Below are 27,096 nucleotides of genomic sequence, written 5' to 3' on the forward strand. Positions count from 1 at the left end.
GACCAGCCTGGTCTACAGAGCTAGTTCCAGGACAGGCTCCAAAGCCACAGAGAAACCCTGTCTCGAAAAACCAAAAAAAAAAAAAAAAAAACCATTTCAGGGAGAAACCGCATTTCTCTTTGTAAATGTTAGATTAACAGCTGCTGTTTCATTATTGTTTATCCATATGTTTTATTATTCACATTATTGTGGGTTTTATTTTTGGATATATTTTATTTATGTGAGTGTTATGCCTGCATGTATGTCTGTGTGTACTGCCTGTGTATCTGGTGCCCTCAGGTCAGAAGAGAGTTTTAGATCCTCTGGAAGTCGAGCTACACATGGCTGTGAGCCACCATGTGTATCCTAGGAATAGAACCTGGGTCTTCTGCAAATGCTACAAGTGTTCTTAACTACTGAGCTGTCTTTCTGGCCCGTTACTGTATTTTAAGATCTTTTTTGTTTCAATTAGAGAGACATTTCTATGAAAATATGTCATTTTTTTCTCTGGAACTTTATTTTTTTAATATTTACTTTGAAAAGTAGTCAGAGCCACAGTTACTATCTTTCATATAGGGTATTTTTAAAAGGCAAATTTCAATGCTTACATTAGATATTCAAAGTTCGTAAGTTCAAATGGCTAGATATCAGGCCCATTTACCATTTTTTTTAAAAATAGCACAATACTCATTCCTGTATATTCATATTTCTTTGGTTAAATTTTTGAGTAGCAGTTGCCTATATTCTAAGCAGTACGCCAAATGTTCTTTTCACTGCTCCTGACTGTACAGGTAGAAAGCTAATCAGGCGTCCAGGATAATCTGGGGACCCTTAGGTAAAGGTTTGTGGTTCTAGGAGCACACAGCCTTAAGCTTCACCGACGTCCTTTTATATCAGGTGAGGAAGAGCTTCTTGAACCTGGGAAATGAGACCATTTAAGGCACAACGGGAGACTTTAGTGCTGTGTCAGCACTCTGTCCCTAGCTCATATGCTGCTGAGAGCTTCAGCACACAACATAGCATCTGTTGTTTAAAGTACTCTTAGAAGTTTTTGTTTTGTTTCTTTCTTTCCTATAATGAGATCTGATGCTCTCCTCTGGCCTGCAGGCAGAACACTGTACACATTTAAAAAAAAAGTAGCATTCTTGACTTTGTGTGATCCTGCACATTTTTGAATGGCATTCTTTTACATTATTGCTCCAGTGGGTCTCTGACACCACAACAACGAGGTGAACATCTGTCCAAAGCCAGCTCTGTATCTGGCCCTAGCAGTGTCAGGCTTAGGCCCCTAGGTTTCCTACTATCTTAGTAGATGGGTCACTGTGGTTTACAGAGGAGGAACAGCTTGAAGAGTCTGTTTGGGTCACTCTGCTGCTACTTGGTTACACTCCTCTCCGTTCTGATCTAATTAAAACACTGATCTTTCCACCACATAGTCTCCTGTATGTGCCTTGCGTGTAGTTCCCTGCCTGGCACCCTGAGTTTCTTTCCCCCGGCCAATTCATTTCTTAAGGCCTCGTGCCCCTGTGCGCATAGCAGAGCATCAGCATTTCCTTCTGTACGGAGTCGATCTTTGTTCACTAATCTCCACCCATTGTTCAGCGGTGTCTTTCTGTTGCAGAGCGCTCTAATGCCTGCGCAGCTGTTCTTTAAGACAGAAGACGGAGGCAAATACCCGGTCATCTTCAAGCACGGCGACGACTTGCGTCAAGACCAGCTGATCCTGCAGATCATCTCCCTGATGGACAAGGTGAGCGTGAGTCCGCTGATGGGAACAGTGCCCCATTTGTCGTGTGCACAGACATACAAGCATTTGTGTCATTTCTTTACAGTGCTACACAGCTCGGCAGTCTCCACTTTACCTCGAACAAGCTTCTCTTCGTCACTTTAGAGTGGGTCTCATGGCAAGTGGGAAGGCACATGCAGTGGTTTTTCCAAAGTTCTCACAGTTTCAGACTTAGCCGTCTAATGAGCTAGATCCTTGCCAAGTGCCATCCCAGTCTCTGATCTTTAGAGAAACATGAACCCCCTTTTTATTTGCTTCTGCCTTCTGTGTCACTTTGTGGCCTGGAAGGTCAGCAGGAAGCATTAGGAAGAACAGTGATGTTTATTGACAGCGTATGACATATTCAAATTTGGTGAAAATGTGTCTCATTACCCAAACAAATTAGTTCATTTGGACACTGAGAGTCCAGGTATCACCCCTAAGATTTCCACTTGTCCTCATTGTATGGCTGTGCTGGGCTGTGTCCATGAGCCTGCTTCCAGTCTTTACATTTACTTACTGTGTTTTCTTTCAATCAAAAGCTACTACGGAAGGAGAATCTGGATCTGAAGTTGACACCTTATAAGGTGTTAGCCACTAGTACCAAACATGGTGAGTTCATTCTACATCGTGATTGCTTTGTTTAGTTTCTGGTCAGTACACTTTTCCTTTTTAAACTGAAAATCCTTAAGAAAGCTAGAGAGTGACTTAGCTTATTCAGAGCTCTGAAGCCATGTTGGAATGTCTTCCCATCTCCCTCTCTTCTCCCCTCTGCCCTCCCCTCCTTCTCCTCTTTTCTTCCTCTTCCCCTTTTTCTGTGTTCCTCTCCTTTGTTCTTATGTTCACACCCACCTCTTTCATTTCCTCCTTCCTTCTCTCCCTCCATTTTCCACCTCTTCCCTTCTCTACGTCTCCTCCTCTCCTGTTTTTACTTTTCATACGGAACAGCACATCTCCCTGCATTCTGACTGGCTGCAGTTAACAAGATTTTCCTCTATCTGACTGAATGCTCCTTTTGGGAGTTCCTGTGGCCCAGAAAGGCCTTGAAGCACACTTGGCTTGCAGATGTCACCCAGCAAGTGCCTGCTTCGTGTTGTAGTGTGTCCATGTGTGTGCAGATGTGCACCTTTGTGCGTACATAGTCTCTTCGATGCTGGACAGTTTGAGCCCGGCTGTTGCTCGTTGTAGATTCTATAGATCAGCACTCCTACTGTTTGAGCTCTCCATTTCCGCTCCCACATCTGGTCGGCAATGTCACCCTCTTTTCTTTTTCTCTTCAGAGCAATTTTCCGGAAAGCACCGTTGTGCTTTTTCGTGCCTCTTCAGCTTTTTGCACAAGTTTATTTTTAGCTTTATGTGCTGTCGGGATAAAGACAGAGGAAGATCCCTGACTGAGTTGTGCCTTGATGGCAGGCCCTGTGTCTGGCTGTCTCTTTGTCACTACCCCGTCTCATAGTCTTTGTGGTGGACCTCTCTGGTGTCTCGCTCCTTCTGTCTCAGGGCTTTAAGGTGTCATGATCAGTATGTGATGATTCATTTCCTATAAAGCGTCACCTGTTAAAGCTCTGCTTCCTAAAAACATGGCACCGGCGCCTGGAGGCTTTTTTGTTTTTATTTTTCTTCCTTATTTTTGAGAATTTCATACATATATACATAAAGAAATATAACCCTATAAATACCCGCATTTCACCTTCCTACTCCTTCCAAACCCCCTAACACACCAACCGGTTAAGACATCTGTTCTTGGTTTGGTTTGGTTTAGTTTTTGTTTCAATAACTCACGAAGTCTAGTGGGTGGATGGGTGTGGACCATCCAGGGGAGCATGGGAAACGTACCTGCGGCCACATCTTCAAAAATAAAAGATTTTCCCTTCTTAGCAACTATCCACTGCTAATAGCTCCTCAGGAGAGGAGCAGAGCTTGGAGGTCATCCTCATCTGCCTGCATGTCAGCTGATCCTGTGCAGGTAACTGCAGCTGCTCTGAGTTCTTGATTGCGCTAGCTGTGTGGTGTCCAGAAGACAGGATGCCACGGCACTTCTCTCCACCTCCCGGCTCTTACATTCTTTCTACCTCCTCTTCAAAGATGTCCACTGCGCATTGGTAGGGACTTTAGTATCGATGTGCTAGTTACGGTTGAACCCTCAGTCTCTTATTCTCAGCACTTCTCTCCACTGCAGCCTACCCCAACCATGGTTGAGAGCAGCCAGGCCTCGGGATGTAGACACAAATATTTAGAAGGCAAATTTGACAGTGTGACCACTTAGACAATAACAATTACAGGTTCCACTTTGGACCTCCCCAGCTATCGGCTTTTGACAGAATTACAGTACCAGGCATGAAATTCTTCCCTGCTGTGCCTGGTGGCTTTTCACTCTTGTGTAACATCCATCGCCCTCCTTGGCTTTCATGGTGCCCTTTCATTTATGATATTTATTCCAGTAAAATTTGAGCTTATATATATATATATTTAAGGATAAGCATCTTTTTTTTCCCCTCACATATGACATAGTTTATACTACGTGATAGAAAATCAATAAATGCTGTTGGAGTGAATGGATGTAGACTTTTTCCCTTTTTTCCTTTCCATATTTGTACTCTGCAGGGATTACCCTTTGTCCACAGTTGTTAGACTTTCGGGACCACCAAATCCAGATCAGAAATGCTGCTGCCTCGTGCGCTTAGGTTTTTCTCGTCCGTTGTTTAATGATCTGCACCAGGTTGACTGGCTCTCTTTCTACTCTCAGCACTTGGCAAAATCTAAGGAGTGTGCGCGTCCTTTCTGTCGGGGTGAGAGGACGGAACTTCACTTTCTCAGACTGAGGGTCACGTTTGTGCTGCTGTTTTAAAGTTATGGCAGGAGGCTAAGTTTACGTTAATATACTCTATTACTTGGTGTTCTAAATGTTAACTGGTAGAAATTCTCCTGGGAAAAATGTACAGATAAATCAAACTAATTAAATGAAGTTGCCCAGTAGTTCTGTAACCAGCATAAAGTTAGCATGGTGTCCACCGTCCTTGCTCTGGGAACAGAATAGAATGTCCACTAAGTGGGAAGGTGTGGCCCAATAGAACCTTAGCTTCCTCTGGTTACCCAGCCCATATGGAATGAACACGGTGTGTCAGACCTTCCTGATTGATGGGATCCTGAGGTACCCAGTGTGATGCTTACTGCAGTGTACCAGGTCTTCCTGATGGCCTGAGAGTGTGTTTACTGCAATGTGTCTCTTTCCATGTAGGCTTCATGCAGTTCATCCAGTCAGTTCCTGTTGCTGAAGTACTTGACACAGAGGGAAGCATTCAGGTAATGACATCAGTCTGAAATCCAGCTGATGATGAAAGACTCTGTTAGTCTCCTTTTCTACTCTTTTTTTCTGTATCTTTGTTCTCTATAGAAGTAAGAACTCTTGGTAGTTGAAAGCTACATTGTTAGTCACTTCAGTGCTAAAGCCTTTAAACTGTGTGCGGCACCTAACTGGGGCTCAGTATCTATAAACAGATAAAATAAAGCTCACCACCCCCACACTATACACCATACAAACTAACGCTTAGAGCTGCATTCTGCTCCAAAACATGGAAATACTGTAATTTATTTAGCCATTAATTGATGAACATTTTTAGTTATTTCTAGTTTTTGTTCTTAAAACAGGTCTATACCAAAATTTTATCTTAAACATGATTTGTATGGTTGTGCCCATATCATGGCAAAATTTTAATTTGGGGGAATTTTTTTCTTCTTTCTTTTTTCTCTCCCTCCACTCCAACCACCTTGGTCTTACAAGAAGTTACACTTATTTTATCTCCTTCGAAGAGGTAGCGTCCACATCATTTTCCGCCATTTTTCCATCTGATCCTGTTGTGAGCCCTTTCACTTTAACAAGCACTAGTCATGGCACAGGAGTGTGCCTCGTTTGGCTGTGGTTCCCTCAGCCATCAGATTGTCCAGGGTGTTCATGTCAGCTCTTGATAAAGGTGTAGATTGCGTTTGCTGCCTTTGACAGGCTTCTCACGTGCAGATTTCCTCCGATGATCCCATCCATCGCTGCTGTGGGCAGATCGCTCAGCAGCCATGTGCCTTCTCTAATTTCAGATTCAACTGAATTTAGAGTTATTTTCACAGCAGTTTCACTTTTTCCAGCTCTACTCCCACTTGCACAGTAGCACCCGTTAGGAAGGTCTGGCACGCTCCCAGGATGAGATTTTAGCTTTGGGAATCTCAGTGTAGCTTTCCTTTGCGTATTCTGGCTTGAATACAAGGTTGAACATTTGAAAGTAAACCTGGTAGCCCTACTGTGAAGTACTCCTTAATCCTTCCGTGGAGTGCTCCCTAGTCCTCCTCTGATGTGCTCCTTAGTCCTCCTGTGGAGGGCTCTGTAGTCCTCCTCCGATGTGCTCCTTAGTCCTCCTGTGGGGGGCTCCATAGTCCTCCTGTGGGGGGCTCCATAGTCCTCCTGTGGGGGGGCTCCATAGTCCTCCTGTGGAGGGCTCCATAGTCCTCCTCCGATGTGCTCCATAGTCCTCCTGTGGAGGGCTCCTTACTCCCTTGAAGTGCTCCGTCCCATCGCCATGCTCTTGTTTGTGTTTTGTATGAGGTGATCAGTGTGTAGGATTCCCTCATATACTCCAGATCCAGATCCTTCGTCAGGTTCATGAGGTGTGGGAAAGCTGAAAAGAGAAGCATGTGGCTTTGGTGTGCTGTGGAATTTCCACTTTGTGTATTCAGGCTCGCACTGTGAAGGGCGGGCCCACCTGTTCATGTGCAGGAAGTAACCCTAAGGTCTCTAGGCTCTTGCATCAGCTTGGATTACTGGATGCTGTCATTGCTGTTTCCTCAGCCTCAGACTGCCCTCTGACTTCATGTTACATGAGACGCTTGGCCATGGTTTCGTAACGCCTAACCTGTTGAAAGTGCTCAGTTTGTAAACTTGCGTTCACTTCCTTTTCAGAACTTTTTTAGGAAGTATGCCCCGAGCGAGACTGGACCGAATGGCATCAGTGCCGAGGTCATGGACACTTACGTCAAAAGCTGTGGTAGGTGTTTCAGGCTGCGGTTTTTTCATAGATGCACGAGTGAAGAAAAGCCAGCCATACTGATGGTGCTGTATTGGTTCATAATTACAGCATGCTATGATCGAAGTGTCTTATAAGAAAACAAGTAAAAGGTATAAGGTGGTAAAAGAAATCCTTGGAATCTTGAAATGCTGGAGGTGACAGTGTAGGTGCGGTTGCTCTCCATATGTTAAGACTTCTCCTCTCTCGTTCTGCCTCTTGGCCATTGTGGAGCTTTGCAATTCCCGCTGAAATCTCCGTGTTTCGGGTCATTATCATTAAGTAAAGTCTGGGGAACACCTCAGTCAGAAATAATTATTTTTATTAATGTCAAGCAGAACTAACAGTTGTGTTTGGAGAGCGACTCTCATGGCCTCTGAAGTTGTCTGCTCCTGGAAGGAAGTAGGGCCATGCTTTCTGGTGAATTTGTCATTTCCTGTCATGTGTGCTAGTCACCATTCAGCTTATCGTCATAAGAACTCATTTTCATTTCAAGGAGGGATTAAAAAGATGATACTGGTGCTGAAGCATTGGCTAAATAGACTAGTTAAAGATTGAGATTATATATATAATGACTGACAGTTTACCTTATATGTATTTACTTAGTCACCGTTTGCATATCTGTTTCTAATGAGACGTGCTAAATGGATACTTAAGTTAAAGTTCACAAAGCTTAATTTAGCTTCTGAGAGTAAAAAAACCCAATAATTTGACAAAAATCTTTAATATTTGCTGTTGTAAATAACTAATTTCTTTAGTGTTCAGGATAATAATTAACAAAGCCAGGGCCAGGGAGCCACAGCTTTCTTAGTGGGGAAATTGGAGACGCTAAAACCACGTGTAAACTAAAGAAGCGCAGATTACTGTTGGGTCAGGGGAGTGTGTGACCTGTGTGCTGATATGTCTTTCCCAACTTCTGTTGTCTTCCAGCTGGCTACTGTGTGATTACGTACATTCTTGGAGTTGGAGATCGGCACCTGGATAACCTTCTGTTAACAAAAACAGGTAACAAATCAGTACCATTAGAAGACACACTTTAGGTCGGACAGTGGTATCCCACACCTTTAATTCCAGCTCAGGAGGCAGAGGCAGATGGAGTTCTGTAAGTTCGAGGCCAGCCTAGTCTATATAGTGAGTTCCAGGACAGCCCGAAACCCTGTCTCAAAAAACAGAAAACCAAAGAGAGGGAGAGAGACAGAGAAAAGAAGATGTATTTTTGTATGTGGTGTTTTTCCTTTATCCTAGAATCAACTTATTAACAAAATAAGTTGCATAGGAAGGGGGGGAATGGTGGAGGAACTGTGGTTGGCATATAAAATGATTTTAAAAAAAATCAAAAAATTTTTAATGCATTTCTTTGTTTCTATATGTGTATGTGGTTGCACGTGTGCCCTGGTGTATATGGATGTCAGAAACCAGTTCTCTCTGCCCACCATGTTGGTCTAGGAGATCTAGCTGAAGTCATTGGGCCCATGTGGAAAGTGCCTTTAGCTGTTGAGCCTTGTCACTGCCCTAGATTCTTCTTAAGTCCCTTATGAGGGGCACTAGAAGGACCCGGTAGCAGGGAGCCAGTGAGTGAAGCCTCTAGCCCCATCCTGGATGCCGTGCCTCTGTAGAGAGCCCTGTGTGCGGGCTCACACTCCATGAGCATGCCTCGGTATGGTCTTCCTTCTCCTCACCCGCAGCTTTCCGTCTCCCGGTTTTTTTCTCCATGGAGCACCAGGAGTGATCATTGCTTTCTCCCTTCGTCATGATAGCTTGTTTGTTTGTTCTCAGAGTTTCTTTCCTCAGCCTCCCGTACGGGGTTCCGGCTTACATCACCTGCCTGTTCTCTAAGGACAGCTCTAGACACCCCTCCATTCCTTCCTGTCAGTTTGGAAGAGCCAGCTACCCTCTACAGTTTTGCCCCCTACAGCCTTCCTCCTCCCTCCTTTCCGTTCATAAGGTAACAGCCCAGACCGTTATCCACTAATGTCTTTCCTGGCCTCATCTCATCCTTACCCATCACCCTTGTTTGTAAGTCTCTTCTCAGCTCCAGGACCCGTCAGTGACATGCCGTTTCTGCATTTCCAGTGTCCCTCCTTTAAGCCACCAACATAAAGTCTCCCAAGCTCGTCTTTTGTCTGCATGTCACATCACTCCTGCCACAAGACAAGTACCCTTGTTTCCCCTTTCTGGAAAGTTCTTTACTCACTCAGATCCTTGCAGGACAGACTCTAACTATTGTCTGAGCTGAATTAGGATGCTCTTAGCAAACCTGTAATTGTTAGGTGGGCATCAGCATGGCACCCTGTACTCATTGCTTCATTCTGTCTTCCTCATGTTGGCTGCTGGTGTTTATTTACGCCAACAGGTATTTTTTAAGGACCTGCTAGAGCCGGGGCTCTTACTGACTGCTCATCAATCATCGCCCAGTCAGGGTGCAGGGCCTGTGCGAGCAGGAGCCTTGTCTGTCATTTAACACTGTGCCCTGTGCCTCTGGAGCTGTGGGCAGCACTTCGCTAAGGGAACAGGAAGGCAGGGTTGGAGTAATGGGCAGCTAATCAGCTCAGCTCTTCTGTGTAGTCCTTTCTCTGAACAAATAATTCAAGTGTCTGTAGCTTTTTGGAGAAACTAGGTTTTCAAATTACTGGTTAAAGGCATCTTTCTCATATGCAGATGGCTTCCTGTGTTTTTGCATTTCTCTCATGGTAGCCAGAATTTAATGGAATAATTGAATGCAATCTGACCACTTGCTAATATTCTAACCCTGTTAACTCACATACTGTAATAGAATTTCTATATTCATTTTGAATTATCGTATGTGAAATTTATTGTATTGAATTTGTGTCTGAGATGCCATGTTTCTGTTTTGACCACACTGAAGTAGCTAAGACCAAAGGACTTTTTGGTAAACACAGAGGTTTGGGGATACTTTAACACTTTAGCAAAAGGTATTTATAAATTCTCATGACGTTTTTGAGAGCATTTTCATTGTGAAGACATTCTCTTGTATCTCTTCTTTAGCTCCTTCCAGAACTACAGTGGTTCACGCCACTCCTGGCTGGAGCTGGTCTGCAGCCATTCACTCTGCAAAGTAGCTGCCTTACCAGCACTGCAGCTCGTGCTGCTTGGCTCTGGGGTTTATGTCTCCTTTGGTTTGGTACGTTTTGTCTTACTGACTTTCTTTCTTCATATCTCGATTTTAATTTTTTGTTTTTTTCTTTTTGCAGAGGTGAGAGAAACAAGTTGGGTGGGTAGGAAACTAAAGAAGGGAGAGAAAAGAATATGATCAAAGTGTACTGTATGAAAACAAAATAAAAAAGACATGAAACTCCTAGATGAAAGCCCAGAGAAAAATTTTTTAAAAAATTGAAATGAAATAGAATAGCATTTTTTTTTTCACCTAGGTCTTAGTGTTGTGGAAATCAGACTGTGAATTTTTAGTTGTGAGCCTACATTAGTTTCCACCAGAGGGCGCCTCAGGTTTCCTCTTTAGATAACAAACTTCCATGAAATGTTCATGAAGAACATTCTTTTTCTTTCTGAAAAGCAAGGTATTTTGTTTGTTGTTTTGTTTTTTTTCTTTTTCTTTTTTTTGGGGGGCGGGCGCTGTGGGTTTTGAGACCAGGTTTGGCTTTGGAGCTTCCCTGGAACTAGCTCTTGTAGACCAGGCTGACCTCGAACTCAGAGATCTGCCTGCCTCTGCGTGTGCCCCCACAAGCCAGCTAGGGTTCATACAGTTATATCCTGCAGTAAACATATAAGTCTTCTTCACCAGGGAACGTAATTAATTAAACAATACCTATAGGCAAGCGGAAGTCTAGCTGGGTGTGGAAACTCCTAACACTGGGGAGACTGAGGCAGGCAATCCATCAATCACTATAAGGCAAGGCTAGCCTGTCTGATGAGAGTACGTTCCAGGCCAGCCTGCTCACAGTGAGAGCCTGTCTAAAACATTAAGGAATTTAAATAACATAAAAAAATTAAACAACAATACCAGAGAAATTCTTTCAAAATTCTCAGCTGAGGGGACATATGGCAATGTTTCAAGGCAGTTTCAAGTTATGTTCTATATAAATAGTATGATAGCTGAGCCTTAACAGAGTGAGTTCTGACTGTTGGTTTACTGCAGGAAGTACATTTCCGTTCTTTTATTTTTCAAATGCCTCATTTTAATCATCTTTCTTTGTGCATTTTTGATCCATTATGCCATAAACATAAATCTTAGACCATATTAGAAGTTAAGAACTTTGGGTTCTCCTATGTAGCTACCATGTCTCAACGGCTGATATGGAATGTCTGTCTGCTCTGTTCTTATTGCCTGCATAGCAAACAAAGTTCAGCGTGAGGGTCTGCTTTGGTGGCGGCTATGCAGAGTAGTCAGAGGTGTCCTGTTATCTCTGTTGTGAGGTGTAAGGCTTCAGATTTAGCTCACAGTGTTCCAAGGAATATAGATGGGCTGGGAAAGGACCAGCGAGGGACTCAAGGCACGTGTGAAATAAGGTGCTTCTGTAAATATGGATAATTCAAAGTGTGTTTAAAGATAATGTAAGCATGACTTTCAATTACAGATTTCTCTTAATTTTTCATTTCTTGGTTTGAGTACTTTTAGCTGGTTGGGTATTTCCTTAGACGAACAGCAGAGGGCACTGTATATCTACCATAAAACTGTAGGCCTTTATCAAAGGCCTGCTAGTCAGTTAATTAGGTTTTTCTTTTTTAAGGGATTTGATGTTTTACTTGTTACTGAATTGTTATGCCAGCCTGGAGAAATCAGGAAGCTACAGATTTAAACTGGCATGAGATTGAAAAGGGGATTTTTGTTATTGATTGCTGATATCTGTGGATGAAACCATAGTTTAGTCGGTGATGGGTCATGGAGAACTTGTTTTAGTTACTAGTCTATTGCTGTGGTGAAACACTATGACCAAAGCCCCTTTTATAAAAGAAAACATTTAATTTGGGGCTCGCTTTAGTTTTAGAGGGTTAGTCTGTGACTATTTGACAGGGGTGTGGTGGCAGGCAGGCAAGCAGACTGGCCTGACACTGGAGCTGAGAGCTTATATCCTGATCTCCAGGCAGCATGTATAGAGACTGGGCCTGGCATGGGCTTTTGAACTTCAAAACACCCCTCTTTCAACAAGGCCACACCTTCTAGTCCTTCCCAAACAGTTCAAGTAACTGGCGACCAAACATTCAAACATGAGCCTGTGGGGGGATTCTCATTATACCACCACAGGACTCAAATGAAATGAAGCTTGAATTTATCATAACTCTTTTGATAAAGAATTATTTTTTATTTTTATTTCTGGAGATTTGAAGGGATATATGTGTTTGTTGCTTTTGATACTAACCTAAAAATGAACCCTGGATGCTAGCATTCTTGGTTAAATGGGAACTGACTTGTAGCTCCTAAAACAGCCCACCCTCTCCTGAGAATCCAGTTGTGTCTTTGTCTGTCTATCTTAGATCTTCAGAATGACCTGCTTCAGGGTTTCTGACAAAGCTCAGTTTAACACTGGTCACTGCTGACCTAAAGGGTTAGTTTTTCAGAGTATCTCCTGTCCTTAACTTCCTTATTATGCTTTGTAGTTTTATGTGTAATTAACTTTGCTAGAAATTCTGAGGGGAAAAAAAAAACAGACTTAACAATGAAGGCATTTATCTCTAAAGTCAAGTTCTGATGCCTCTGGGCTACTTACACCCTCTGTCTTTTTTTTTTCTGGACACAGTAAGGCTAGAACCCTTGTCCTGCTTATTGTGTGAGGCTCACAGATATGGCGGGGTCCAGGGATGATGGCTCTGTCAACACTGTGGGCTTCCCTCGAGGGTGAACTACCGACTGACTGAGATAAGGATGCCTCTTCTGGCTCATACAGTTAGTTGGACTCCTAGTTTCAGAGATAAGAAAACGTCTAATATATTAAACAGTTCCTTTTATTTTCTGCTTTTTGAATGATGCTTTAACAAGAGCTTGATGGCTCTCAAGTGGAATGAAGGCTCCATGGTTGTGGTGGTTTGAATAGGCATGGCCCCATAGATTCAAGTGTTTGAATGCCTGGCCCATAGGGAGTGGCACTATTAGGAGGTGTAGCCTTGTTGGGGGAAGTGTGTCACTCTTTAAGTTTAAAGCAGGCTTTAAGGTTCTATATGTTGTTAGTTTTTATTTCGCCTTATGCTTTGGCTTTTTTGGTTCTTTAGGGGGCCTACTACACAGCTCCAAAATAAATCACGCATGGGGTCTTATTCTTTCTTTTAAATGACTGCCCTTAGCTTGGCCTTTTTCTAGCCAGCATTTCTTATTTTAAATGATCCCATCTACCTTTTGCCTCTGGGCTTTTCCCTTTTCTTCTGTAATCTTACTTTCACTCTTACTCTGTGACTGACTAGGTGGCTGGCCCTTTCTTTGCTCACTCCTTGGTCTCTCTTGCTCTCTGATTTCTCCTTCTGTTTATTTTCTCTGCCTACCAGCGCTGCCTGTTCTTTCTCCTGCCTCGCTAATGGCCACTCAGCTCTTTAATGGACCATCAGGTGTTTTAGACAGGCAGAGTAACACAACGTCACAGAGTTAAACAAATGCAACATAAAGAAATACAACACATCTTTGTGTCATTAAAACAAGTGCTCCAATGTGTAAACAAATGTTAACACATCTTAAAATAATATTCCACAACACCTATCTACTTAAGCTACGCCTAGTGTCGTACAGCATCTCCTGCTGCCTGAGGATCCAGATGTAAACTCTTAGCTCCTTCTCCAGCACCACATCTGCTTGCATGCTGCCATGGTTCTTGCCATGATAATAATGAACTAAACATCTGAAATTGTAAGCCAGCCTCAATTAAATGTTTTCCTTTATAAGAGTTGCTGTGGTCATTGTGTCTCTTCACAATAATAGAAACTTTAACTAAGACAATGGTGTATAACACAAACCTGATAATGACTTCGTATATGAATAGTTTTTCATAACTATAAAATGAAAACAGATTTATTGATTTAATAAATAATATAAACTAGTAAAATTTAATCTGATGACATTTATGTGTCAATGGATATAGCATGAAAACTACATACCATTCACAGTGTGGGATTTGGGTGTGAATTTGGACTGTCCTGCCCCTGTGAAGATGCTTAGGTATATGCCACGTGAACTATAGACCCACCGTCTGTTCTGGATGCCCCCAAACGATTTCAAAGTGCAGATTGTCTCTGACTGTGTGCGAGTGATACACAGTTATTAAAATCTTAATTTTGAATGTTTATTTGTGTGATTCCCTCATGGGCAGAAATGAGGGGCCACAGCTCCCGGCCATCTGTGTGACCCTGGGAATAAACAGCTGGCCCTCTGTAGCATTCTGTGGTTGCCGTGGTGTGGGGTTTGGAAGTTTGGGTTCAGTGCATTAATTTATTTTATGCCTCATATTTTCATTTCGTGGTGTGTTTGCAGAGATGTAATCAGCATCACAATTGAAGAAGCATCTGGATAGCCAGCCATTCTGTCATTATCATTAGCTGGAAACATTTAGAATGGCTGTGTTGTCCGGAAAAAAAAAAAGAACTCAGAAATGAAAGGATGCCAAAGTAGTAAGCTTTACCATGGCGTTCAGATGCCCTCTGTTGTCTGTTTAAAACAAGATCAAGAAAGGGAAGAAGGATGTTAAAACCCCTACTTGCTCTCCAGCCTCTAGAACGTTCCCTGTTTCAGCAATGTTAAACGTTGTCTGGGCTGTAGCTAGAATGAAGGTCCTTGGCTTAATAGATGCAAAGCAGACACATGGAGAGTTCCTGGTGCTTGGAACTGCCTGGATTTGGGATAGTAGCAATAGAGTATGACTTCTAGCGACTCCTACTGGCTCATCATAGGTTGAGTAGGGGAGAAAGGTGAGCGGGCATCTTTTAGTGTGGTCTTTAGTGTGGTGGTAACTGCTTAGGGAACGCGTGCTCTTCTGTAGGCTACAGAAGCCCCGAGAGCTGATGCAGAGTGTACCCCCTGTCTGATGATGATCGGATGGCTCAGTCTCTAGCTCCTTGTCTTTGTTTCATTTGCACCATCTACACCAGAAATAGCAGAAGAAACAAACCCAGTTCCTACATGATTTAACCACTTCTTTATTTAGAAAAGGTTAAGGTAGTGACCGAATAGAAGAGAAGCTGCCTTTTACGTGCAGCTGTTTCACTGTGAGTCTTTAGGCAGATAGGATAAACATCCATTCACCCATGGCCTGCTGCCTGTGCTGGCAGGTCCATTTCCCAGACTTGGTGTTTGCAGCTAAGCTTTCTCTCCCCTAAAATGTCCAACGTAACCATTTAGTTCCCTCTGCTGATAAAGATTGCAGAAAAGTAGGTGGCTTCTCTGTTGAATTGTACCAATTCCTGTCATCAGTGAGTCTCGGGTACAGTGAATTCTGGATGCTCAGACATCTTCAAAGCCGTCGTTATTAACATTTTACTGTCATTTGTTTGCTTGCATATTTAGTTAGTTAGTTATTTGGGTGGGCTGCATGTAGAGAACAGATTGCTAGAGCCTGCTCTCCCCTTCCTCGGGGTGGGCCCTGGGATGAAACTCACATCACCAGCCTGACAGCAGGTGCCTTTTCCTGCTGATCATCTTGCCAGCCTCAGGATTTATTTTTGAGAAACATTCAAAGTTTTAATTTTTACATGTTATTAAAGTATTTAAAATAAATACTTATTATTGGACCTGATTATTGGATGGTAAACAGCTTAATTTAATTTTGAGTAAATATTATCATTTTTAATTGCTTTCCCCTTTAGAACCAGTTAAGACGTTAATCATGCGCCCTTAATGGCTTTTGGTTGGTTGGTTTTTTTGACCTTATATCGTGTGTGTGTGTGTGTGTGTGTGTGTGTGTGTGTGTGTGTGTGAGAGAGAGAGAGAGAGAGAGGGGGGGGGCAGCTGGCTTTTAGAGCATTTACTGTGTTCCAAGTACTGTGTTCCAATATTCTCTTGTGATTCTACATCTCATGTCATCAACATTATAATTTACACAGTGACACTAGGATGGGTCTCTGTAACATTGCATGAAGATGGGGAATTTCTTTAGTGCTTTGGTTAATTGTGCTCCCTATTAGGCCCCGCCCCTTTCTCCTGCAGGGTTTACAAGCTTAGTCTCTGCGCCAGTCACTGACGCATGTCTCCCTGAGACAAAGTGACTGCTAGCACTCAGGATAGCAGAGAACAGGAAGGCATAGCCAACATCTTAACCAGGAGTCAGCGTGGAAAATTGATTGGCACAGTGTTGCTTGTGCTCATGAATGGTAAATTCAGTCCTCCAGGCTGGTACCTTTGATGGGAAAAATAAGGTGGATGATAAATTTCCATGTGAAACAGGACAGTTAGGTTGCCCTAGAGGGGAATTTATTTAGCTTTTATCCTCCCCACCCCCACCCAAGACAGGGTTTCTCTAGCTTTGGAGCCTGTCCTGGAACAAGCTGGCCTTGAACTCAAAGAGATCCACCTGTCTCTGCCTCCAGAGTGCTGGAATTAAAGGCAGGCACCACCACTACCTGGCTTTAGTTAGCTTTTTAAGCCAGTTAATTCCATCCCTCAATGGTTGGTGCATCCTGTGTGCCAAAACCTGAGGCAGGAGTTAACAGCACTAAGTGCCAAGTCTCTGCTCTAAGAATTCAGTCCAGACCTTCCTTGCTTCATGGCAACTTGTCAATCACTAGATGCTTCCTGGATTTCATGTACTAGTAAGCGGACCGATCCCATTTCTTTGTGTCTGCTCTGAGATTATGATGTAAGACTTCTCAGAGGAATTGCAGCTGTGTTCAGCTCTTGTTAGACATAAACGCAGTGTTCGGGTTCCCTGTCTACAGCTTGAAATTTGAAGGATTTTTTTTGAAAGTCATCATTTCATAACAGTCGGTATTTCATTTTAGGAGTACTAAGATCAAAGAAGTGGCTGTCTGCCTCATAAAGAGCAGTTCATTTGACTTAAGGAACAAGAGATTCTCTGCTGATGCTGAAACTGATTCCTCTCTGAGTTGGCCAGATGTTTGCTCCTTGATTCTGCAATTCTATATACAAGATAAAAATTTTAAATTAATATTAATTGGGATGGTTTTAGGCTTACTTTTTTCATTCCCAAGAGTTGAACTACACTGTATTCTAAAGGGCATGTTTGAAGGTATAGAATAATTTAATGAATTAATCTTTTTCAGAGGCACTTTCGCAAATTGAATAAAGTATTTCCTTCCTCGTTTGTAGAGACCCTTGTAGAAATGACCAAGGTTCTTGTTCACATCCAGGCAAACTCTTCCACATAGATTTTGGGTATATCTTGGGCCGAGATCCAAAGCCTCTTCCTCCTCCAATGAAGCTGAATAAAGAGATGGTGGAAGGAATGGGCGGCACACAGAGTGAGCAATACCAAGAGTTCCGAAAGCAGTGTTACACGGCCTTTCTCCACCTGCGAAGGTGAGGACTGTGTGTCTCAGAACACAAGGATAAGTGTGGAAATGTGTGTTTACTGCCCGACCTTTCTCTGAAAGACATAATGGCATTTCTCAGTATTTGCTACATATAGTGATGAACCCAGCATCAAAGGATACCTTGCTTTCCTACTAATTATCCCATCTGTAACCTATCAGTTGAGAAGCTGGCATTCTGTGAGACGAGGCTACCCAGGAGGAGTTTTACCCATCCTTTCTCCCTGGAGGTGGTGGCGAGCAGCGTAGTAGCCACTGCCCTGCCTTAGGTACGCTCTTAGTCAGCCATTTTCTTCTAATGCTTTCTCCACCTCAGTTTTGGATGCTATTCAAGATAATTCACAGGTTTCATTTTTTGTCTCTTCAATGACTCATTCTACTTTGAACAAGGATTTATTTTACTTTGTCCTTTCTTCTTCAATGTCACTCTGTGCTTCTTTCATCATGGTCTGATTAAAAAGACTGGATGACTTAAGTTACCAGGAAAAAGATAAAGTCATGTACTTGAATATGAACAAAGTTCTGACAATCAGAAGTGACAGGATCCCTGGCTCCTTAAGTATTTTCCACCTAACTATGCAAAAGGAATTTTCCTAGTCTGGCAGAAATCCTAGCGTAAGTTATGCCTGCAGTCCATCCCAGGGTGGGTTAAGATGATTTGGCCAACCTACAGGGTCTGTGCCTCTAACCTCACCAGGTTATTATGCCATGTACAAAGAGCAGCAGTTGTGTTTTTGATTTGTAAGTATTTATTTCTCCTTATTCTGTTTACTAGAGCAGCTGATAATAATCTAATACAATAAGAGCAGTGAGAACAGACTTCCCTGCCTTAGACCCTGCTATAGCCTTTAGTGCTTTGTAATTCAGAACAATGTTAGCTGTAAGATTTTGGTAGATGTTCCAATTGTGTCTACCTTACATAGGACCATCTGTACGGTCCACAGATTGGCACTCCTGGGAGGCTCTGTCGACTTTGAAGAGGAGAGGTCCTTAGGTGATTAGTGCTGTGCCAGGGTGCCCTGGGGAAGGGGTCAGGCAAGAGGTTGCAGATTGATAGCTGGAGTCATGCCCAAGGATGTCTGTCTCACTGAAAGCAGAAGGGAAACAGCATGTTTTATGAACTGCTAGTGGAACATTGGTAGAATGATGTAAGGAGGCCGCTTGTTGGTTCCTGGCTGCTTAGCCCCGAAATAATCACACAGAAACTGTATTAATTAAATCACTGCTTGGCCCATTATCTCTAGCTTCTTATTGGCTAACTCTTACATATTAATTTAACCCATTTCTATTAATCTGTGTATTGCCACGTGGCTGTAGCTTACCACCTAAAGTTCCCAGCGTCTGTGTCCAGCAACTCATGGCTTCTCTCTCCTTCTACAGTAGAAGGAAGAGTGAGAAAATAGAAGCAAATTATTAATGTCAAGCTGAGGTTCCCATTCCTTACTGCAAACAACATCACAGAGTGACTAAATAGCCAATATGAGTGAATTTTGATGTGGAGTGTCCTTCTGTATAAGTGTTGCTTTATTGGTTGATGAATAAAGTTGTTTTGGCCAGTGGCTTCACAGAGTAAAGCCGAACAGAGAATCTGAACAGAGTTATATAGATAGTGCAGGTGGAGTTGGGGAGATGCCATGCAGCTGCTGAAGTAGAGATCACTAGAACCTTACCGATAGGCCACATAGATTAATAGAAGTAGGTTAATTTAAGATATAAGAGCTAGCTAGGAATATGCCTAAGCTATTGGCGAAGCACTGTTGTAATTAATAAAGTTTCTATGTGATTATTTGGGTCTGGGCTGCTGGGAAACGAACGAGCAGTCTCCATTTAAATACACACGATGTCTGAGAGAAAAGCTGGGGCCTTCATATTACAATTTCTGGGTCTCATACCATGGAATATTAACTTTTAGAATTTCCATCTAATAATGACATTACCCTCTTTTTCAGAAAATATTTTTATAAATAAGAACAAAAAGGAATACATTGTCATTTCAATTAGAGTTCTGTAACATTGAAGATCTGTCTTTTTAGATGACAAGTATGTTTTTTATGACTCCCTAGGTTGTCATTTAGCTGTGGCTAAATGAGTGGAAGGGAAGTAACATCCCATGAGTCACTCAGGAGCGACTCCATGGAGTCCAGCTGTAGCTCCAGGAAGTACACAGTTGTGTGTGTACTCATACTGTCTCCTCCTTAAGAGTCGAGCTGTAGCTTCAGGAAGTACATTGACAGTTGTGTGTGTACTCATATTGTCTCTTCCTTGGGATTAGTAGGAATCACACGATTGCAGTTGCCAACACTTTTGGAAGTGTTCTTGATAAGGCAAAGAAACATAAACTTCGCACTCACTGGTTTCATTTTCTTTCTTGTTCTTGTAGGTATTCCAATCTGATTTTGAACTTGTTCTCCTTGATGGTTGATGCAAACATCCCAGATATTGCTCTTGAACCAGATAAAACTGTAAAAAAGGTAATTTTGTGCTTCTTTTTGTCTATAATGCAATCTACATTTCATAGTAAAAATGGGTAAAGACTTTAACAATGCATGCCCTCTCTTTATTCCAACCCATAGATTAATACCAGAATCTAAGGAAGAGTCCTATGCGTTCTTTTATTCATGTTTCAGACACAGCAGTCTCAAGTCTGGCACAGCTGTTCAGTTCCATCTGTCCTCATCTCTGTACCTGTAGCATGAGTCTAGAGACAGCTAGCTCACTGAGAACTGCTCCTCTTCATCCTCAGATGGGTAACCCTCCCAACATTGCCAACAAGATGCCTGACTTGGTCGCAGGTCCATGCTGTGGACCACATATCATTTAGATGTCTCCCCTGTCGTCTTCTTTTCTGTCCCCTCTGTTTTGGATATTGCTGTGTCACTGTAGAGTCCCGCCATTTGTTTTCTTTGTAAGCAGCCTATAGTGATAACTAGTGGTGGAAGCTGCTACATGCAAGCAGTCAGTCAGCTGTCCTAACTAGAATTTGAGCAGGAATGGGAGAAAAGGCAGTGGGTTTGGATACTTCCCTTTAATCTACTTCTCAGAGCTGCTTCTGATGAGAGCAGATAGAAGAAAGATTTTGTATCCAAAGATAAAAGATGATGATGCAGATCAGTATTCGTCCTCAGAGAAGATTGTGAAGGGCTTTTAACTCGCAGAAGTATAAAATCTCTGAAAGACAGTAGCATTTTTCAAGATAGAGCTGCCCCGGCTTTAAAACTGGTGACGGCAGCTTACACCAGCAGATCTATGTCTAGTTCAGTGGACTTTGGAAAATTAAGTTCAGCAGTGATTATACAAGAAAAAGACCAATTCTTTACTCAGGTTTAGCAGGCTAGGAGAAGTATCTGATTGGAGGTATTTTCTTCAGTCTTTAAGAAAACAAACTCTTAGCTGGCCGTTGGTGGTGCTCACCTTTAATCCCAGCATTTGGGAGGCAGAGGCAGGTGGATCCCTGTGAGTTCAAGGCCAGAGAGAGCTAGTTCCAGGACAGGCTCCAAAGCTACCGAGAAACCTTGTCTCAAAACAAACAAACAAAAAAAAAACTCTTAAAGGGTGCTTGTTTTATTCTGGCAGATGGTACATTGGCCTTTCCATTTCTTGTTTTATCCAGTCAGCAATAATCAATGATTTCTTGTTATTGTTGTTGTTGTTTGTTTGTCCTGTTCTTGTCTTTTTATTTTTCCTTTACTGGCTAAAGCTCATCCATCAGGAAGTATAATTGACTGATGGAAAACTCTTGAGCTGTGAAGGATGCCTGCACCAGCTTCATATGTGTTCCCTTGTTTCGCTTGTATCCACTCTGTTAAGGATCTCTTCTGTAGTTTCTTTTAAACTCATTTGTCAGTCTCCATCATGGTCAGTCTTCCCTGAGTGTGGCTGTTCAGAAGCCATTTGGGAAATTTCTGGCAGTGTTGATCAGACTTGCGACAGACAGCGGTTTCTTTGACCAATTAAGCCATGCCATAGCCATTGTTTTCTTTAGCCATTTCTGCTGGGTGTGGACAGTATGTTCTTTGCCTGCTAAGCTGTGTCACAGACAGTGGTATCTGCCTAGTAAGCCATGCCATAGGCACCGGTTTCTTCGGCCAGTTCTTGTCTTTGTGCATCCTCTGTTGCACCACCACCTATTTCAGGAAGTCACATGACTCTCTTACCAGCTGTCCTTAAAGCACTGTTTCAAAGTGCAAAGCTATTCCTTTGTGAAAAATGAGCCAGAAAGCAAATTTGTTAGATACCTTTTTAGACTAGTAATTCCTACCACTTTATTTCCGTTAAATAGAACTTTAAAGGGCATTTTGCCATATTTTTTGAAACTGTATTTCATAACAGATGTCTTTACTTTCTGATCCTTTATCAAAATGTGAAGTATCCAGTTAAATATAGACTCAGCACTGTCATAACAGTGCTTGAAATGTGTGTTGTAGTTGATTGAAATTTTTCTCATATTAGTTGAATTACTTCTTTCCAAAGACGTAGACTTTATACTCTGGTGAGGTGATGGTTGCCACCATTACTTCATCGTGTTGCTGACGGGACAACATGCCAGCTAGGCGAACACACAAGTGTATATGAGGCTGTTTGTTCACAGAGATGCAGGTCAGATTGCCTAGTAGGTCCTAGCATTTCCTGGGTTTGGCTTCGTAGAGTAAGTAACAAGCTTTATAATTCTTTGAGAAATGATTTCTTGCACGTAACAATTTTGTTACTCAAATTCATCTGCTTGAGCACAAAATTGTCCTAAAATATGAAATGCTGTTAGCAGGCTCAACCCCTAAACATGGGCCTTGGCCTTTAATCCACAGCAGCAATAGGAAGGTCTCTGGCATGGGCCTTCAAGAATTCACTGATCTTTATCTAAGGTAAATCCCAAGACCCTAAGTTCAGAAAAACCTGCCAAAAACTGGCAGACAAGAATGCTGCCTAGAACAGGGAACATAAAATAGGTTTAGTTATGTTTCCTTAGGCTGTTCCATGCCTTCATCAGACCCCATGAAATAAACACAGTTCCCTCTTTTCCATTGGGTCTTCACTTTCTGAAGGAGAACTAATGTTACTGAAATATTCATGACAGATAAAGGTGTGCACCTTTCTGTTATATAAGCATTATATGTGACAGATAATTGTGTGTGACCTGGGATATGCACGGAGGCCACCACCTTGAAGCCTGTACTGGGGAGCTTTCCCTCCCTGCAGGCCAGGAGCTAGTGTACCATTGCCAGCTGTACACATCAGAGGTTGCCTCGTAGAGTGGGTCAGAGTGTCAAGCAGAGCTCGGTTATATAATAAGTTCACTCAAAACTGTCATAATTCTCTTAAACCCAAACAAAGATGTTAGATAGTTTAATCAATAAAACTACATTTTGATAAAATTAATTTTGTTGTTAATATAACCAAAGCTTAGTGTATTAAATAATCCAGCCCTGAGCAAATTGATCCTATTAGTTTATTATGTAAATATAATATGTGTTTTATAAATATTAAAATGTATGTGTAAAGTACTGAAATCATATGAAAATAAACACTTTTGGGTTGGCAAGATAGTTCAATAGGTAAAGGTTCTCATTGCCAAGACAGTTGACCTGAATTTGATCTCAGAACCTATATGGTAGAGGGCAGAAATTGTTCCCTGAAAGTTATCTTCTGACTTCCACAGACACACCCAGCACACAGATGGGAGCGTGCTATGTAATCAATAAGCAGATGAGCACACATAGACATGGGAAGCTGAAGGAGGCCAGCCTGGGTCACATGTCAGTGTGGGCTACATACTGAAACAATGTCTCAGGGGAAATAAGAAAATTAAAAACTAAAAGTACATAAGCACATCTGTAACCACTGCCTGTGTTTGGCCCACGTTAAGGACTTGTGGTCTCTAGATCTGCTGTTTCGAAATGAAAACCCGCTCCTGCACTGGGCTGCGCTGGTACTCTGCTTTCCCATTCACCTCCCCGTCCCCTGCACAGTGTTTGAGCTGCCACTTGTCTGTGAAGTCGTGCCTGGTGTTTGTGGGATAGATGTCAGTGGAATCCATTTCCCTGTGCACAGAAACTAGTAAGAGGGACAGACGGGAAGTGGGACAAAGTGAATGAATAAAAGTTCTAACTGATCAGGCAGTGGTGGATGATAACGGTGGGGGTGGCATCTTGAGTTGGCAGTGACCTTGGTGAGTTTAGCTGTAGCCAAAAAATGGCCCCACTGGGAAAGATAGAAACTTTTTATGAGACAATTTGGAGGAGACATTTTGTAAACCTGCAGCAAGAAATAGGACTTTTGGCTATAGAAGAGTACAGCCCTCAGAACAGAACGCGTGCTCCCTAACAGTTCGTAGCTTTGTGGCTAGGGATGGCGAGTTGAAAAGGTGATCTTATCTTCTAGGGATTTTCAATCTTCCTGGCTTGTTAAAATGTATAGCCATCTTCAGAGGGTCGGTGTGGGAGGACATAGAGTAAAGATGTTTAATGGATCCACATATAAACATGACTGCTTAACAGCCAGGGCCTTGTTGTTCCTGTTCCCTTTATTTCAGTAATTAAAAGGAAACCTCTAAACTTTGATGCCAAGTTTATTCGGTAATTTAAGGCATTCCTTTCTATTGGAGAGTTTAATGGAGACATTCTTTCTTTGGATTGATTTCCTACTAAACTTTAAAACAATGAAATTATATGTATTATAAATAGTTGACTGTATTTGAGGTAACCTGTAAAATTAAATTGCCCATGATTCCTGCTGGATTGCCCATGGCGCCTGTTGGCTCAGCCTGTAGACGGCATGGTTTCTCATGCACCATGGGAGACATGAGACTCCGGTTTGCTTCAGCAGCAGCTGTATGCCTTGTTTACAGTGTCCAATGGTGGGTCCCCTATAGCCATGGGTGGGTGGGGATTTGGTTTTCCTCTGTTCAAGTTACTCATTTAAATCCTCGTCTATTTTAACTAAGGAATTTTGGTTTTGTATTTTAATACAGCACAAATAAATGATCTCCAGAAAATGATAAGTCAGAACTTTTCCTTTTGTCTGGATGAATCAGATTTGTTCCTTTGTTGTAGTTATTTTTATGATGATATTATTAAGAAGTTGCTACAGGGAAAACAGTCTCCCTGCTTTGTTTGTTGTTTAATTTTGAGATAGAATTCTCTGTAGTTGAGGCTAGCCTTCAAGTCATAGTTCTTCTGCCTTCATCTCCCAGAGTCGTATCCAATTTCATCCAGCTTTCTCAATAGGAAGAATTTAATGGGGAAAGTCTACATTTTATTTAATTGAAAGCTGTTTCTGAGTGAGAGATCCTGAGCACTAAATTATTCTTATTCGAAGGTCTTTCTCTATTAACTTGTGTAAAATTGAACTCTCAAAAATGCTTAACTTAAAAAAAATACCCAACTTAAACAAAGCCACTGTGCTTCATAGTAAAAAATGTGTTTCAGGGCTTTATTGGAGGAATTATTCTGCGAACTTAAGAATTGTTAAGATATATATATGATTGAATATAGTCAACTTAGGCTATATTATCCCTGTATGATGCAGAAACTTTAGGCCAGTCTATGGACTTTATTTTATTAAATTCACATTTAATAATTTTTTTCTGTAAATAGAAAACTAAATTGGATTGTTAATGGGAGCAGGGAAAATTATTATACCATTGTTCAGAGGTGGGAGTTTGTATAGCCTGGTACAGGTTGGGAGGTGTAGAATGGTTTTGAGGTTGCTGGGTGCATCATTTGGAAAGGGGTGTGTGTATATTACATGCAGATGAAGGCACTAGGCTGCCAAGTGCATTATAATGAGGGTGTGAGTGCAGAACTCAGAACCAAGCAGAGACTTCAGCAACTACCTCCTATGCTTTCCCTGCCTGAGATGGCTGTGTCTGAAGGCTAGGACTTCCCAGTGTTACAGTCACTAGGGACACCTTCGGATATGTGGCCCATTGGTGACTGGGTTGTCCATGCAGCATATAACTGAACCTGTTTTGGCTCATTTATGCTTTTAGATCACTTGGTAGAGGAAATGTAGACACCTCAAAATATGATTACCCACTGTGAGAATGTTGTTGCTGGCTAAGTGACCCTTAAAGAGACGCTGTTTGTTTCTTGACAATATAGCAGTTGAAACGGGGCTACTGTGGCACAAGATTGCAAGTGGATCTCCAAGATCGGGCAATTTGGGCATTTCCCAAATGGGGAACTACTCCAACTGTTTGGATGTCTTTAGATGTTCTGATGTCTGTACTGAGTGTTAGAGTACCCTGTTTGACAACAGTGACCAAGAGTGCAGGTGGCCCTTGTAAGGAAGGGTATGAATAAGTGGTACTGTGTTTCCAGCAGCATACATAAGCAGAGTGCCTGTGTAGCTCTGAGAGGCGAATAGCAGGGGATAAAACTTTGAGCTTATGGCTTTTTGCTTCAAGGCAATTCCAGATTGTAAATATAAGTAAGTAAAACTGAGCCAAGTGTTCAACAGTGAGTGCTTAGTGTTCGCTGGAACCTCAGTCAATTTAACTGCCTACCTACTAGGATGAATCTTTACATCAGCACAACAGAACCTACAGTCTCTGTTCCGTACCATCCAGAATGCGTGTGTTGATATCTCTGTTAATAGATGGATAAATGTGGTACCAAGCCAGTGAACACAAAGGCAGTGAGGGGAAGCATATTGAGGTGACACATGCTCCATGGATCCCCGGGAAAGCTGAGCTGGAAGCGTGGCCCCTCAGGCAATGTGCCAACTTACACAGCCATAACAGCAAGTTGAGTGTCGTGCCAGCGTATGGAAGTTATGTAGGCTGAAGAGAAAAGGCTTAAGTGTGATGAATCAGCAGACTCTGAGGAAGGCAGAGGGCAATGACAGGTGGCCTCGCACACGTCAGGAAATAGTAATAATTGACCACTTGCATGTAAGCCTTATTAAAGAAAATGCCTCATATCTGGTACAAAGCGTTCTTGTGAACTATGACCATCAGGGTATGGGTGTGTCAGGAGTTGTTAATATGATCTCACCTTGTTTTGTCTATTTCTGTCACTCAGTAGCTCTTGAGCTGAAATGCTCAAGTACAAAGTGCATTTGGAGCTAAAGTAATGGCATTTCTGTCCTTAGAAGGGAGCCATGTCTGTAATTGGAAGTGATACAGATACATTCAGAACTCTTTATTGGCATAACTTTTGGCATCTTGATAATGTCTGTCAGTTTGATCCTGTCACTGCAGAGCATATCTCCTGACTTGTTCCATTAACAGGTTGATGTTGTCTGTGGTTCCCTCTAGGTTCAGGATAAGTTCCGTTTGGACCTTTCAGATGAGGAGGCTGTGCATTACATGCAGAGTCTGATTGACGAGAGCGTCCATGCGCTGTTTGCTGCAGTGGTGGAGCAGATCCATAAGTTTGCTCAGGTAAGTTCCCAAGGGCTGTGTGCTCGTAAGGAATCATTAGAGATGCTCCTTGCTGGCTGACATTATCCTTCCTGGTTTTGTTTCTCCATCAAGCCTTAATGGCATCTCAGCAGTGGGTGAAGGGAACATCTTGAGATCATATTATTCCTACATAGAGGAGCACTGTAGACCCTGTCATAGGAGTCTTTGTCCCATGTAGTTGTTACAACTCCCCTTTGAAACTTCAAGGCTTGTCACATGAATTTAGACACTTTGGGGTTTTGGTAAACGCTGCAGTATAAGGAAAGGAGGCTAGAATCCAGGGAAAGCAGTCTACACCCATCAGTGAAACAGATCAGTATTCATGTTAGCAGTATCTCTCGTGTGCAAAGAAACTTCTGCATGGCAGCCCTGGATGATGACCTTCAGATTTAATCTGTTCCTGGTATGAATTTCATAATGAAGATGAGTATGAAAATGGCTGTCAGCAAAAGCAGGCAGGCGCCTTC

At 42.3% G+C, this 27,096-nt stretch overlaps 1 protein-coding gene across 1 annotated transcript in view; it reads left to right on the forward strand.

Annotated features, from left to right (window-relative positions):
- The window catches only part of Pik3c3 (phosphatidylinositol 3-kinase catalytic subunit type 3), an 80,753-nt gene that overhangs the window by 48,025 nt on the left and 5,632 nt on the right, over positions 1-27,096 (forward strand). Inside the window, exons 17-24 of the mRNA XM_005355849.3 lie at positions 1,601-1,729; positions 2,287-2,356; positions 4,983-5,047; positions 6,690-6,774; positions 7,723-7,797; positions 17,050-17,218; positions 19,610-19,700; positions 26,483-26,608. Of these exons, the coding sequence (XP_005355906.1) occupies positions 1,601-1,729; positions 2,287-2,356; positions 4,983-5,047; positions 6,690-6,774; positions 7,723-7,797; positions 17,050-17,218; positions 19,610-19,700; positions 26,483-26,608 (810 nt within the window). The remainder of the gene's footprint in view (positions 1-1,600; positions 1,730-2,286; positions 2,357-4,982; positions 5,048-6,689; positions 6,775-7,722; positions 7,798-17,049; positions 17,219-19,609; positions 19,701-26,482; positions 26,609-27,096) is intronic.

Source organism: Microtus ochrogaster, chromosome 18, assembly GCF_000317375.1.
Source record: "Microtus ochrogaster isolate Prairie Vole_2 chromosome 18, MicOch1.0, whole genome shotgun sequence".
NCBI classification, from domain to species: domain Eukaryota; kingdom Metazoa; phylum Chordata; class Mammalia; order Rodentia; family Cricetidae; genus Microtus; species Microtus ochrogaster.